General features: G+C 38.5%; 1 protein-coding gene across 1 annotated transcript in view; it reads right to left on the bottom strand.

Annotated features, from left to right (window-relative positions):
• SKAP1 (src kinase associated phosphoprotein 1) overlaps nucleotides 1-16,657 on the bottom strand; it is a 271,214-nt gene that overhangs the window by 228,337 nt on the left and 26,220 nt on the right. The window contains exon 2 of the mRNA XM_078065633.1: nucleotides 15,203-15,308. Within this exon, the coding sequence (XP_077921759.1) occupies nucleotides 15,203-15,308 (106 nt within the window). The remainder of the gene's footprint in view (nucleotides 1-15,202; nucleotides 15,309-16,657) is intronic.

Raw genomic sequence — 16,657 nt, 5'->3', positions numbered from 1 at the left:
CAGCCTCAACTCATACTTTCCAGTTAAATCCTTCCTCCATCATTCCCCTTCGCTATTCAAATGCATTTGAAAACCAAAGTAGTGTCTTACCTTAAAAAAAAGAATGAAGTCTTCTGATAAAGATTTTTACATATACTTGCCTGATTTTAAGAACCTCCTGGAGCCCTTATTGAAACATGAATTCCCAGAGACCACCCCAGACCTAGAAAATTAACATCTCCAGGGTAGAGACCTAAAAATCTGTATTTTCTTTTTTTTTTTAATCTGTATTTTCAACAAGATCCTCAGGTAATCCATATGATCGGGCAAGTTTGGAAAACAATATAAAGGAAATGGGTATTTTGTCAACAGTTGTCTGTTAAGAAAATTCTAGACAGGTAGCCCCCAGTTCAAGTACTGACTGTGTCCCATTTCCTGTTGTTTGGACCTTGGAATGCATTTTCCTAATGAAACAAAGTAATAGATAGTGTTAAGTTTTCTGGGCCAGCTTCAAAAACCTATTAGATCTTGTTAACAGATCTGAAGAATAGTAAATACAATCTTTCATTTACAAATCAATCACATTTCAAAAGTGGAAGCGTAAAGTTGGCTATTTAGAATGTATTTTTCCATAAAGTTCTGAGAAGTGGTTAGGTTACCTGGCTATCCATAAAGGCTTATTAAGCCCATAACAAGCCAAAGCCAGCTATAGAACCACAGATATAACATGAAGTTGGTGTCCTCAAAGCAAAAGATAATGAGAGGGAGAAATGATATGTCTTCCTTCTCTGGGCATAAGAAACGTAGGTGAACTTTGACATTCTTACCCTCTTTGCCTTTGCAACCATCTCCCACCTCCGAGTGGCCAAGGACTACCAAGGTGCCAAGGATTCACATGTTTTCCATAGCTCCCTGCTAAAGCATCAGCTTACACACCCCTGCCCTGTGCTTTCCTCTCCTAAATTACCTCTTCCCCCTCCAAAATTCAGTTAAAACTCTCGTTTCCATAATTTGGTTCCATCCTATCTTTTTCAGCTTATCTCTCCCATTACTCCCTTATACCTAATAAACTGAATCACCGTTTGGTTCCCAAATATGGTTAAACTTTATCCTCTCTGTATCTTTGTACCCGCTATTTTTGGGTGCAATGTATCTCACCAAAAACCCATCCCTTTCAACCCACAGCCAAGCCATGATGTCATCTCACAGCCCTGAAGGCTTCTCATAACCCACCGGCCAGAAGTGACTTCTGTCTCTGGGATTTCACAGCACAATCTATGTGTACCTTTTCTAAAGCTTTAGCCACAATATATGTTGAGATATAGTTATTTGTGCGTGCTTTTTTATCTTTCCCATTGGGTTGTAAGTTTCTTGGGAATATTTTGGGGGTATCTAATTATGTAACATGAATTATATTAGGCACTTTTATATGCATAACAACAATCCTACAAGGTGAATGTATTGTATAATTATTTGGTTTATCCTGCTCAAAAATAAGTTACAGGAGGACTGGAACCTGTGTCATATTCACCACAAAAATGCTTTGCACATAGTATTTGCTCAGTAAACATCTGTTGAATGAATGAAGTGACATTATTCACTTTTCATGAAGAAATTGAGCCTCAAAAGAGTGCTGGCCTAACAGTCATACTGGCTGGGTTCAAATCCAAATTCCAGAACCTAACATTTGTGTAACCTTGAGCACATCATTACCTTCCTGAACCTCAGTTTTCTCATCTGATAAATGGGGATCATTCGGTATCCATCTCACACACACGGATTAAATGAGATAATGTATGTAAAGCCCTTGACAATGGGCCTGGCGTATAGTACGTGTGCGGTGAATGTTGGCTGTGACTATCATTCCTAAATTGCAGATGTCAGAGTCTCTGGAGCCGTCATTCTTCCCAAGGAAAAGGATCCTCTGATGCTTGATAACTTTCAGTGTACCTAGCACTGTTCATTGCCCATAATAGAGGTTCGACAGCTCACTGGTTGCTGAATTTCCTCAGCAGTCATCTTAACCAAAAGTTAGAAGAAAACCATCAAACACAGCTAATGTACACTCAAAAATCTCTTAACCCTCCAGGTGAATTTGTATTTTAAAAGGTGATGAGCCTAAATACATTTCTAAATGGTGAAAAGGTATGCAACAAATGGGACCCAGACATTTCAGACCTTCTAGAGAAGATATCTGTGAGCAGTGGTCTCCATGCTGGCTCTGGTCATGAGTCTGGCCACTCATTGGCCCAATAACTTCTTGGAAAACAGGGATATGTAATATGTGACACTATCTTGATAGCCTGGCATCGTGCCCAACAAAGAGTAAACAAATAGCCAATACATATTTGTTAAGTAAATTAACTTCTTCGGGCTTATAATCTTTACCCTGCTCTTAGGTGATCCCATTTCTCTTTATGACCAACATAAAAATCAATCATGGTGACTGATGTTTTGAGAAGGAGGAAGTGAATGGTTTACTCAAGCACCATCACTTTGGGAAACTAGTCCCACAAATGCCAATGTTTTACTAGATAGTCCCACAGAATGTAGATAATCCTTTTCTAATGAAGGATTCATCCTGTGTCAGTTCAGTGCAGCTCAAAGGGATAATATCTAAGAAATGAAAGTTGTCCTCAGTCAGTGATACTTCATCTATTGAAGACCTTGAGAATGAACTTCCTTTATTTAAAAAAAAAAACAAAAAACATATTTTAGCAAAATCATCAAAAATTACTCAGAGGACTGCTGTATTTCATATGGCTCAAAAATAATTTCACTTTCATGTGCATTTATGGGTGTGTGTGTGTGTGTGTGTTTGGCACAGAGTAAAACACCTCCACATACAGCTGTTTATTTGTGCAGGAGTGACCCAAGGCTTCACGACACAATTAAAGACTAATTTCCTCTTTCTACATCTCTTTCCCCTCAGTTCCAACTCCTTTTCCACCTGGAAACCAAAAACTCTTTGGCTATTAAATCTCTGCCCCTTTTAAAACAGGAAAGGCTCTGATGTCAATGACTTAGGATTAAATACATATTCACTGCAGAGTTGGAAAATACAAATAAACGAAAGGAGAAATTAAAAATCACTCAAACTCCACTTGCCAGAGATTACCGTCATTAACATTTTGGTGGGGGCAGGGCACCTGGCTGGCTCAACCAGAAGAGCATGTGGCTCTTGATCTGGGGGTCATGAGTTCAAGACCCACGTTGGGTGTAGAGATTACTTAAATACATTAACTTAAAAAACAAAACAAGGGGCGCCTGGGTGGCTCAGTTGGTTAAGCAACTGCCTTTGGCTCAGGTCATGATCCCAGGGTCCTGGGATCGAGCCCCATAGCGGGCTCCCTGCTCAGCGGGGAGTCTGCTTCTCCCTCTGCCTCTACCTGCCACTCCCCTTGCTTGTGCTCTCTCTCTCTTTCTCTCTCTGTGTCAAATAAATAAATAAAATCTTTAAAACAAACAAACAAACAAACAAAACAAAACATTTTGGTGGATTTTTTTCAGACATTTTTCTCTGAGGTTTTACATATGTATCTAACCTACTTTTTCACTTATAGTGTATCTTATCGTTCCACGTCAATAAATCTTATATGGCATTTATGATTAAATTATTTATTTATTTATTTTTAAGTTTGCCCTTTCAACAGAACAGAGGAGAATAAACTGGAACAGGGAGAAACTTGAGACAGAGAACCAGAAAGGAGAATTTTGCAATGCTCTGAGTAAGACTTTATGGAGGCTGAAGTTTAGCCAGTGACAAAGGGAGAGGAGAAGACTGATTTAGGATAAAGAATCAATAGGCTTGTTGATGGCTTGGGGAGTAAAGACAGAGGAGTCAGGAATGATGCCCAGGATTCTTCCTTGGGGGCCTGGGCCTAGGGAAAGCAGAGTTAGGCATTAGGGGTGAGCAGATTATAAAATAGTAAGTTCAGTTCTGGACATTTAAGTCAGGATTTTTCTGACTACCATAACAGAACACCCAACTGACATGGGCTTAAATAAAGAGAAGTTTATTTTTCCTTCAAAACAGAAGGTCTGGAGACAGGTGATTCCAGGGTTGATGCAGGGGCCCAACAGTGGCATGAAGGGCCTAGGCTCTTGCGGTATTTCTGCTCTAACACCATATAACAGTCATATATTAAGGTGGCTACATCATTCAATATACTACCATCTCCCAAGCATAAGACTGTCCTGTGAGAGGCTATCAGAAGTCTGACTTGGCCTTCAAATCATGATTCATCCCTAGGCTGGTAGGGTTCTGTTGTCAAGGAAGAATGGAGGGTGCCTGCTGGGTAGGCATCCAGCAGGGTCTGCCCCAGCTTTGTGAACTTTGTGATCTCTAAGACACCCAAAAGGAGCTACCAATATGCTGTCTGAAGCCTTGCCCAGAGAACTGCAGCTGAGCTGTAGAGCCGGAGAGAAAGTCATGGAGTTGTGGACATGGGTGCAACTGCCTAAGAAGAATGTGATGAGGACAGAGGCAAGCCTGAGGGGCAACACTAAAGGGGGCAGGGCAGAAAAATGAACCCAAGCACGAGCCTAGGGGGAAAAAAAAAGAGTGTATAATGCAAGGAAGAAAGAAAACCAGGAGAGACTATTATCATGGGAACACACAGAAGGACAGTTGCTTTTTTTTTTTTTTTTTTAGCTTTTTGAGGAAAAGGAAGCTATTAACAGTGTCAGATGCTGCAGAGAGACCAAGTAAGTAAACAGTGTACTCTGGATGTGGCAATTAGAGTTACTGGTACTTTGGCAAGAGTAACTTGATAAGAGCAGAGGCTAGATCATAGAGGAATGAGGAGTGACCAGAGAAGAGGAAACCAGAAATGGCTAGTCTAGGCTTCTGTCTGTAAAAAAAAAAAAAATACAGAATAGTCACTGGAAAGGGAATCACTGTGTAGGATGTAATGTTTTTCTTAATATTAGGAGAGATTTGCGGCTACTGGGTGGCTCAGTCATTTAAGCGACTGACTCTTGATTTTGGCTCTGGTCATGATCCCAGGGTCCTGGGATGGAGCCCCACGTCGGGCTCCCTGCTCAGTGGGGAGCCTGCTTCTCCCTCTCCCTCTGTCCCCCGGTTCATGCTCTCTCTCTCTCAATCTCAAATAAATAAATAAAATCTTTAAAAAAAAAAAAAAGATGACAGAGGGGCAGAGAACTGTAAAGCTATGTAGACACATCTCAAAAGGGGAGAGGTTGGGACAAGATTGAATGGGAAAAGTCTAGAAGTGGCAGCAAGGAGCTTGAAGAATGCCAACAGCACTTCCGGAAAGTAAGCAAATTCTATTTAAGATGACTGCAAGCAAAACAGTGTCCTGCAGAAGAGCTGTGTTTTACTAAGGCAGAGATGGAGCAAAGTGGTTGAGGATGCAGTGGACTTTGATTATAAAAAAGACATGGATCCTAAGAAACACAGGGGAAAGGGCTAGAGGAGAAGTCATCAGGAGAGATGAGAGACGGCAGAGACAAGGACATGCCAAACTGCGTAGGAAGGATGATGACCAGAAGCAGAGGGCTGGTGATAGCTTACAGAGATGGTGGGAATGACTGGCATCCATGCTCCTGAGGAATGCCAGTGTAGGTTCAGCAGTCTGGTCATCTTTTCTCACAGAATGTTAGAAAGACGTTATCATAGCAGATATATGAAGAGATGGGCACCATGTCTACAAAGGTCCTGTACCCCCTAACAGTAAAAAGAAAGCATCCTATCTTTGGAAAAGAGTATGTGGGGCTGGCTACTACATAATAAATGTCCTAATAAAGAGGGTCTCTTAAGTTTTAGCCTAGGACCTAAAAACACAGTTTTTGGTTCTAACAGCCGCCCCTCCCCTCCATTCACTCAACTCACATTACGGAGCTCATACCACATGCCAGCATGTGACTTTTTTTTTTTTTTAATTAACATAAGATCATCCATGCCTTTAAAGAGTTAATAATCTCTGGAAATATGTATTCTGAGTTCCCAAAAACTGAATTTGAAATAAAATTAAAAGTATGCTTCTCCAATGTGAATATGCATACAAATAACCTTGGGATCGTATTGAAATGCAGATTCTGATTCAGTAGGTCTGATTCAATGGAGCCTGAGATTTTACATTTCTAACAAGTTTCCAGGTGATGCTGATGTTGCTGGTCCATGGGCCACACTTGGATTATCAGGAGCTAAAGACTCTAGCAAAAAGATTCCTTGCTTTAACTTTTCTATTTACATCTCTTTTCCTTGCTAATTCTCCTATCCATGCATTTTTCTAATAAAAACGTGGGGAGGGGGTAGAAAACCTCACAAAGGGCTTTTTCTCCCAAGCAACTATTAGCTACACCCACTGCTTTCGTGAACATGTCAAACATCTATCTCATGTGATTAAATACTTCTGTGGAACCTCTAATATTTCAAACAGGGCACCTAGATATTCAGTAAAAGAATAAGACTGGGAACAGCAATTAATTCTAGTTATGCCATATGGCAGTATAGAACACTGGCTGGAACCTGAGAACTCAATTTCACAAGAGCCTTACTTATTCTGAATTTTAATCATTGTAGGATCAGCAAACATATGCCTACCAACCTGCTCCATTTACACAAAATTCTAAAGAATAATCACACTGCACACTGAAAAATGATTGGTTTTTCCCACATGGACTTAAAATTTCTCTCCTATCGGATTCTCAAAATAAAGTAGCTGCTGACAGCTCCAATTTAATCTCCCTGTTAAATAAAATCTTCAAATAGTTCTCCTTTTAATGACTAGAATTACTGGCTTTTCACTTCATCATCAGCTCACAAATTTGCACAAGTATAATTATTTCTGGTTCTGGATTCCCCAGTCCTGGGGTTGGTTCAGGTGCTGGCTTCCCATCCCGGTGGACTCCCTCCATCAAGCCTGTCACTGCTGAGACACCCATTCACCATACACTCTCCATTTCACCTCTCTCCAGGATGGAGACATTATCATTTTCAACACATACTCCATCCCCTGTCCTCTTAGAGCTAAGATACTTTCATCTCCTGTACATCTAATAATTTCAAGATAAGGACAGAAAAATCAGTTCTTGTTCTGTGAACTTTTGTCTCCAGTGCTTGAGAGACTATCCTAATATCCCCTGAACATGTTTTAGTGATAACATTTACTGCACTAGGGCCAAAATGATTTTCTGCCACTTTCAATTCTAGTTCAATAAAAGAATAAGAGCTTTGTTTCTAACCTCTGTCATTTTTAATACCATAAAGTGATTTTAAAAATGTAAAATTGAGTTCCATTTCCTACTGGACTACCAATCTCATATTAGCTTTCCTTTTATCAAATTTATGAGAAAAGTCAGAAATTGCCTTTCCTTAAAAAAAATAAAAATTTCAGGATCTCCTGGGCAGAATGTTTGAATTGAATTTCAGCACTCCATAATTGCTGGCCTAGAAGTTTTAAAGAAGTATAAAAGTTAGCTACTTATATCAGGAATAACAAACTGGAGGATTAGCCTTTAGTTCACTTAAAGTAACAAAAATAATAAGGCTATTCCTAGAAAATCACCATCTTTAAAAACCCCAAATATGTTTATTACATTTCCAAATTGAGGAAGTCTATGGTTTTCTGAAACCACAGTGAATGAAATCCGTGGTTTCTGAAATGCAAAGTCAAACAAAAAATATTTTTGCAACTTTATATTATGAAAATTTTCTAATATGCATAAAAATGGAAAGAACTCCATATATACCTACAGCATAGCCTCTATAATTCACATTTTGTTTTATTTGCTTTGTCACATATCCATCCATCCATCCATCCATGCATCTATCCACTCATCCATCCATCTACCCATCCATCTTTCTTTTGATGCATTCCAAAATAAATTAGTATACATTAGACATGAGTATACTCCCTCCATAACCATTTTAGTATGCATATATAATTGACTAAACTTTAGTATTTGTTATGGTTCTTTTAAACCAATAATCTTTTGAAAGATGCCAATTCATTTTTTGTAATGGCTTAGCTAAGTAAACTAAACAACCAATTACAAATTCTAAATCCTAATCTTATATTAATTCTATTAATTTGAGTAATTTCTTATATCCCAGTTCTCTCACCAACAAAGGCACAAGGACACTTGATAGACATGGTAAAAGGTGTCAGTTACCAAACTGCAAAATGGACCTTGTGGGTTATGGCAGAATTCACAAATGAGAGAGACACTCACAGATATAACTTAGAGAAATAGCTAACTGGAGATTATGTGGACATAGAGTTTTCTGTAAATCATAATGAAAACCTCAACAAGGCTCACAAACTCAAGAGGGAGCTTGAGTTTGAGCATTAAATAATAATGCATCTTATATAAACCACATTGTATCCACAATACAACAATCTGAAGCTGGACTTTTGAAGACTAGGTCACTCCAGGAATAAATTTGGCAGCAAAGTACTAGCATCAAATTGGAGTTTTCTTGGCTTTGCAAAGCCGTGGTGTTATTGATTTGTAAACTCCCTAATAACTGACTACAGTTAGAGCTGCCATAGGGAGAGCTGCCCGTCCTTTATGAGCTGTTTGTTCCCCTACACTGATCTTCCTTTTTTTTTTTTTTTCTCTTTCAGAGGATTGGCCCTGGAAGGGGCATCCTTTGAAGCCTGAAGAATCAAAGCTATTGCAAAGCACTGCTGAGAGTTTTGAAAGAAATATGAAGAAACTACATTGGACCTGGGGCGATAGGCTGAGATCCTCCCAAACAGGTCAGCAGTTGGTCTGTAAAATATTCCCATTGCCAAGGAGGCGGTGACATCTTGTGTAAATCAAAAACTAAAACCCTAAGATATCTCATTTCCATTTTAAATGCATGGGGGTTAAATATGGATATCTAGCACTCGAGAAGTTCCTGGGGGATTGATTTCCCCCCCCCCACCCCCACCCTGTCTTCTCTGAGCCCTTTGCTGAGCGTGATAAGTAGGACCGCATTTCATTATCAACCCTGCTAGCACTGCACTTCGGGGAGACTAGATGAGGCTACACAGTGGGGGAGAAGATCCGGCTTCCAAAGAAGAAATGATTCACATGGTGCGATTATAAAAACCCACTTTAGGCCCAACTCATTTTCAACAGAATCGTGAAATAAAATAAAATCCCAAGGAAATGAAATTTCCTGCATCATTTTCCAAATTAAAAAAAAAAATCACAGCAACACCATAAAAGAAATCAAATAGAGGTGTCAAACTTTGGTTGGTAATGTTTTTATTTTTGTAACATTTAGAAAAAAAATAATTCCAAAAAACATGTTGGGGGGAGGCAACTTCAAAAGAAAACATAAGATCATCGTTAGGGCTATCTTCAATTGAATCAGTCAGCGTTATAGAAATAACATCAGAACAAAGAGTTTGGCTCCTGACAGCTGACCCAGTGCTCTTATATTTCTCTCCCCTTTGCTCTAGTTTCACGAAGTGGATACAGGGTGGGTCTATACCCGAAATATGAGAAAACAAGCAAATTAGAGAAAACCACAATCAGGAAGGCTCCACACCACAAGGTCCCTGGAAATCCACAAATAGATGAATACTGGGAGGCATTTTTTTTTCCAGTGGCTTTCTATAAGCAGAGAAAATAGTGCACTGCTGGAATAAAAGACTAGCTCCAGATAGAATGAAACTTAAAATCAAGGCCAAAACAATGGTGTGGTAAAATGAAGACAGTGATTTCATACAAATGATCTTTTCACACAAGGCATGAATTAAGAACCTCTATTTATAGACAAATAGACAAGCTTCCTATATTAAAAAATTGACACAGGATTTTCTGAGACCTTTCAAGACAAATCCATATTGAGTAGATAATAGGAATGTGCCTAAGCGATAACAATGGCTGTAATTCTATCAGGAGTAAGGCAAATTTCAGTGACCTAACCACATGGCTAAAGAGTGTGCTCAGCTTACTATTCTAGTGGGTTAGTCCAACCTGAAGGGTGCAAGCTCAGTCACTTGCCTGCCTCCTAGGTCACATTTCAAAATTCCTTTCACTCTTGATAGACCATATTATTCTGTTTAAAGAGATCAGTACTTGGAATTTTTAATAAAATTTATTCATCCATGTTTTAAATGCTTTTTAAAAAACCTACCTATTACTTAGCATGAAAAAATACTAAAATATTATTATATATCAGAGTTACTTATATAAAATATTTTATAGGATACTCAAAGGGAGAAGCTTCTGCCCACTAACATCACCACAATAACCCAGTGTAAAAGAAAAAAATGGATCAATTTAATCTTGGATCTGGCACCAAACCCAAGATAGCCTTACAAGTGATAATCATCATCATAACATTAAAAGGCAAGTTATGTATTTCAAGGCCGCTTGGGAAGAGCAGAAGACTTGCTAGGAAACAACACATAATAAGATGATCTTCCTTTCCAGGTTAAGCCAAGAGACCAGAAGTGGGGGATATCATATCAGTCTCACCTGCAGAGCATTTCAGACTCAAAGAACACTAAATATAACCCCTCACTGTCAGATAAGTATATCCCCAAAAATCTTTTAACACGGTTGTGAAATCTCAACATACATTCACTGAATAACAGAACACTAGTACAGGAATTTGGCATATAATTGATTGGTGATAGCCCTGAATTTGTTGTGGGGTTGTTTCCTTTCTTGGTTTAAGGATGGAAAGCAGGGATAAGACTGAGAAAGGAAGAAATGAATTATTAACCTTCAAGATACGGTCAAATTATTGCTATAACTTTGGAGCTTTTCAGAGCCATTGAAACTTAGATGGCTTGTACAAGTATCTCCTCCTCTTTCTTTTTCTGAGTTGGCAATGAAATTCCAGTGTAGGTAGCAAAATGAAACATCAGAAAGATATTATGAGCAAATAACTAAAATCACAAGTAACACAAACGTATTAATTAATAGCACATTATACCTTAGTTCTCTTCAAGCATGCTTCATTTGAGTGTGTTTTCTTTTGGGGTATTTAAGCTCAATAACCAGCACTTATGAAAGGTCAAACCTTCTATGTAATTAATGGTAATGATATTTACAGGATACTATTTTGAAACTCTTCTAAGAGTTGTGTCAGACTAAATTTTCATCTCTCTTCCTATAAAACAAAGACATCTGATGATACATTCTTTTTTTAAAAAGATTTATTTATTTATTTTAGAGAGAGCGGGGGGGAGGGGGAGAGAAAGCATCTCAAGCAGACCCCCCCCCCCCCCACTGAGCACAGAGCCTGACATAGGGCTCGACATGGGGCTCAATCTCACAACCCAGAGATCATGACCTGAGCTGAAATCAAGAGTTGGACGCTCAACTGACTGAGCCACCCAGGCGTCTGGGATGATACATTCTTAAGCTAAATCCTGCTTTAAAGTTAAATCCATATTAAGCTGGAAAGAAAAGCTTGAACTTCCTAAAGAAAACTGAATTGCTTTTATATTTGTATTAAAGTATCATGTTTCATGCAGAGCTATACACTAGCCACCCACAATGAGACACGTTCAAGATACTCTTTCAGCCTGTACATTAAACGTCCTGGGTTTTGTGCCATAATCCTGTTACAGAAAGTTATTTCTTGATTTCTTTCCCTTTCAATATGCTATAAATCTACCTGTCTCTTTTGGAGCTCCTTTAAGTTTCACAGAAGGAAACAATACTCCAAGTTTGTTTCCATTGGCTCTGACCTTCACTTCCAACAGTGAGCATAAACGACTAGTTGTTCCAAAACAGGCCATCAAGAAAGAATATATCCCTAACTCAGTAATAAAAATATTCTATTTTCTTCATTCCTTCCCCCACTCTCAAGGTATTCTTGCTGTCAGATGGTCTCCACTGAATCAAACTTTTAAGAAATGCTCGACTGTTTCTGCAAATGCTTGAGGCCGCCGTCAAGCGTCTAAGTGCATCTCCTGTCTGCTTCATTCCAGGTGTCCCACATCTGGCGCTGATCCTGCAGTGACCACCATAATAAAACAGGAGGAGCCTGTGCCTGGCTTTCATCCTAATCATTCTCTAAAGAGCTCAATGAAAACTTGGACTCAGAATGCGAAAGCTGTTAGATTTTGGGGAGAAGGTTTAAATGAGACAGTTGGAAGAAGAACAATGAATATCACAGCTCAGGACATGGAATACCACAAAACAGCTTCACTTCCTTGGAATCACAGGAATTAATACTTTTTTTTTTTTGTCTTACATGGAATACATTATCCTTCATTGGTGATACATGAAAGCCAAAAAAAAAAAAAAATAGTGTGTAGATAGAGATACAGATACGATTTTTGTTTGTTTTCTAAGTCTGGGAGGAAAGAGAACAGCTAAGCTACTTGTACTGAGAAACAGATAAGCACTTGGAGGACATCCATGAGTCTTGACACAACTCTCATTTCCTGGGGCTGGTCACACTAGACAACAGAAAGGTGGCAAATGGCACATTATAACAGCTGTGATGGAGTCAGACACTTTGACTTACGGCAGTTCCATAGCCGTGGCAAACACCACTGAATTCTGAGTCACCATAAAAATTAGGGCCAAGCCTCTAGAGTTTACCAAGAATCAGAGGCAGAGTTATTTTCACTACTCTCTACCCTTTTCATTCTCAAGCAGCTCAACTTGAGGAAAGAATTAGAGGAACTGAAGCAAGAAAACAACAAAGATAGAGTGGAAAGTTGTGTGTATGTGTGTGTGTGGGGGGGAATATATATGTGTGTGTGTGAGTATACATAGTATTTATATCTACTGAGTGGCTTTCTCAGATTTCCTGCTTGAGGTTTTTGTTTTGTTTTGTTTTGTTTTTTAAAGATTTTATTTATCTATTTGACAGAAGGAGAGAGACAGTGAGAGAGGGAACACAAGCAGGGGGAGTGGGAGAGGGAGAAGCAGGCTTCCGGCAGAGCAAGGAGCCCGATGTGGGGCTCAATCCCAGGACCCTGGGACCATGATCTGAGCTGAAGGCAGATGCTTAACAACTGAGCCACCCAGGCGCCCTCCTGCTTGAGGTTTCTTATCCACCTTCAAGTAAGCCCTGAAGTGTCAAATCATAATTTTAGATAGGTTCCTATCCCCCAAAATGTACCAAACCCTAAAATATCCTCGCTTTAATATGACTAAAGATACAACTTTTTAAACAACTTTCAGTGGTTCTTTCCATGTTACACGGCAACTTGCCATATACATTTAACTCTCAAGTTTGATGATTTCCAAATTTCTTTTCACACCTGGCTTTTTGGCATGAGATAAAATGCCATACAGCAAGAGTAAATGTGGCGGTATTGTACAAGCTTTCGGTATCAACACATAGAGTATATAATTTGACCAGCCATAAACAGGACTATAGAAGCAACATGGCTGAAGAAGAACATTCAGTAAAACAAGGGTTACATTAACAGGATGATGATTGAATGGGTGGATGTAAGGCAATTTCAAACAACTTGCCAAAGGAAAGCCTCATTTTTCCATTTTCTGGTACAGTATCTAATTTCTGGCTCCTCATTTCCTCCGTGATCTGATAATTATGAAATTCTAAATAAAGTGTCATCTTTCTTGCAACAAATCAATGAACAGAAAGCTCCCATCAGATGTTTCCTAAAACTCCTGCTGATTATTTCCTGAATTCTAGCCCACAAACCACACAGCAAGTTCTTTGAGAACAAGGAACCCTCTCCACCCATAACAAATACAGCTCCTTTCTGTGTGCATGGGTGTGTGTGTGCATTAAAAAGGAGGACTAAGAAGTAATATGCAATTGATAACAATGAGTTACCACAAAATCACCTTTTATTACCAATTTCAGATTGAAATTTAGCCCCTCCAAACACTGTGGTACAAATATGGGAAAGGAGAATTCCTCCTCATTGTATATATTTGTTCATAAAGATGCAGTAACATTTTTTTTGCATTCCTTATCCCAAATTTATACCAATAGCACCACCATTACACAATTATATTTTGGGCATCCCTCTTCCCTATCCTACAATTTGAAATAATGCCACCTTTATTCCTCAGGCAATCCTTATAATAATCCTGTGATACAAAGGTCAACTCATGAAAATAAATTCTATGGGTTACTAATGAAGGCTTCAGATACACAAGTAAGTCTTAACTTATCTACTGATAAAGAAACATTATGGAGAAGTTTGTTTTAAACACTCTTCCAGCATACCAAAAATTATAGATATTCTCACTTTTGCAAAAAGCTCCTATCTTCTGCATTCTGTTTGTTCCAATTATTCAGGGCAACCCAGGCTGATAATTACACAGTCTCCAGTTGCTGAGTAAAAGTGATGCTTAATTAGCCAGCAGGAAAGATCGATTAAGATCCAGCAGGGCATCTTGTGAGGTTCTCTCACATTTCTGGAGGGAATAGATTCTGACTGTGCCCTTCCAAAGGATAAAATTCCCTGCTTCTAAGGAGTTTCAGTGAAGTTTCTAAAGTAGATGCTCAGATCAGTCAGGCACACAAATTAAATCCCAGTCATAACCCTACAGATGTTCTCTCTTTTCTAAGAGTGCTTAGTTCAAACATTCTGAACCACATTGCCATAGGGTTGAGAAAGCTTAAAATAACACTCAACTTAACCCCAATTCTCGTTCAGTTACCATATCTCAAGCAAAAAGTGGCCAGGAAATATATTATAAAAGAAAAATTTTATTTTTTTCTCCCCCTAGAAAGTATATGTATCTGCCAGATGCTCACATTCTAAAAGGCACAAATTAGGCCAGGACCTCTTATTTTAAAAAGTCAATGAGTATGATACTCCAAACCAGTCTGAGACTAAAACATTCCAATATGGTCAAAGAATCAACTGGATAAGTCTGGTTTAAGTTTTCTATTAGGGAAGGAGTTGTGGAAGTAAAATCAGAACCAAAAATTATAACAAAAATCAATTATCTCTAACTGTCTAACATCTTCCCTTTGGTAGTTTGGACAAGCATAAATGTTTAGCTTTACACATTTTGCAAAAGCATTCAATAAAGATGAACATAACAATCTAAAGCTAAAAGCAGATTCATTATCAGAAGATACATAATGATGAAAGTATTTTTATTTTGGTAAGCTAGCTACATTAACCATGCCTCCCTACCTCCAATTCAACTCAGTAAAAATTTATTAAGCCTCTGTCAAGTATAAAAAACTATGGTAAGTGTGTCCTACATGGTTAATTGATACACTATGAAAGTAGATTTTACTGACTATGAATTGTTTCAAAGCTGACAAGAAATGGACCCAGTTTATACAAACCTAGTTTTGACTTGTTGGAAACCCCGTAGAATATGGTCTCTGTGGTCCCTCGCAGTAGCACTGAGATTCTCATTCCGCAAACCTTCCCCCAAGAACTCCTCAGCATCTAAAAGAAAAGGAAAGTTGATCAACAGAAAAGAAGTATTAAGGGCGAAATAGGAAAATCTGAAGGATTAAGAAATAGGTGTTATTTTCTCTTTAAAAACTTTAACGTTGCAAAGCAATGTGAATATACTTAATACCACAGAACTGTATACTTACTAATGGTTAAAACAGTAAGTTTTATGTTATGTATATTTTACCTGAATAAGAAATGAATAAAGCTTTAATACGACTATAAGTGATGCCTTCTGATGATCCAAGACCTTGCTACAATTTGGAATGCTACTGCATTTATTAATCACAAAAAATAACTATTTTCTAAACCATTTCAAAGGAACATGGAAATATTAATTATCTCTGATGGCAGAGGATGGACTGTCAATTTCCTAAACCTATAAATATTACAAACCAGTCATAGAAGGTCACAGGCCAACAGAAGTGAGAAAGAAACACCAGTAAATAGAGCTGAAATTAAAAACAGAGCTGAACTACAAAATCAGGAACAAAAAGGGCAGGCATTCAAAGAAGAAAAATTAATTGGCAAATACATCATCAATGAAAATGACAATGCAACCAAGTGAAGGAACTCACACGGAAAAGAAAAATGTGTCCAAGAGAAGGAAACTGCAATTAATGTGAACATACATTATAAAATAGGGACATGATAGAAATATATAATATGAAACAAATCATGTTATGTTGAAAGAAATGGGGGGCATCTAGATACTTTCAAAGACAAAGTACAGGGACGCCTGGGTGGCTCAGTCGTTAAGCGTCTGCCTTCGGCTCAGGTCATGATCCCGGGGTCCTGGGATCGAGCCCCACATCGGGCTCCCTGCTCTGCGGGAACCCTGCTTCTCCCTCTCCCACTCCCCCTGCTGTGTTCCCTCTATTGCTGTCTCTCTCTGTCTGTCAAATAAATAAAATTAAAAAAAAAAAAGACAAAGTACATTGATAATGACTACAATTGCCAGATATACCAGCTACATACTTTATTATGCAAAAAGGGGTTATCATCCCTATAAAGTATATAAATGACACAGTTAAAATTTCCCACCTCCAAAAGCAGTGCCTGCCATACACAACTGTGTCACATATGCTATCAAAACAATGTTATGAATTTATACAGTTGGGTTACATAAGCATGGTTAAAAATTTGTTTTACATTCATACCATTCAACACCACCAAAACAACAACAACAAAATCCTAGATAGCCATCACCAGTGCTTTTGATGAGGTATAAAGTTTTGGAAATTAAAAATTTCATGGAGGGCCACCATCAACTTCCAAGGCTTACATCATGTTTCTTGCATTTGTCATTTAATGGGTTCCTTGAAGGCTAAAGAATGAGG

This window comes from Halichoerus grypus, chromosome 2 (genome assembly GCF_964656455.1).
Source record: "Halichoerus grypus chromosome 2, mHalGry1.hap1.1, whole genome shotgun sequence".
Lineage (NCBI taxonomy): Eukaryota > Metazoa > Chordata > Mammalia > Carnivora > Phocidae > Halichoerus > Halichoerus grypus.
The sequence above is the reverse complement of the archived record's forward strand: the minus strand, read 5'-3'. Positions and strand labels throughout refer to the sequence as shown.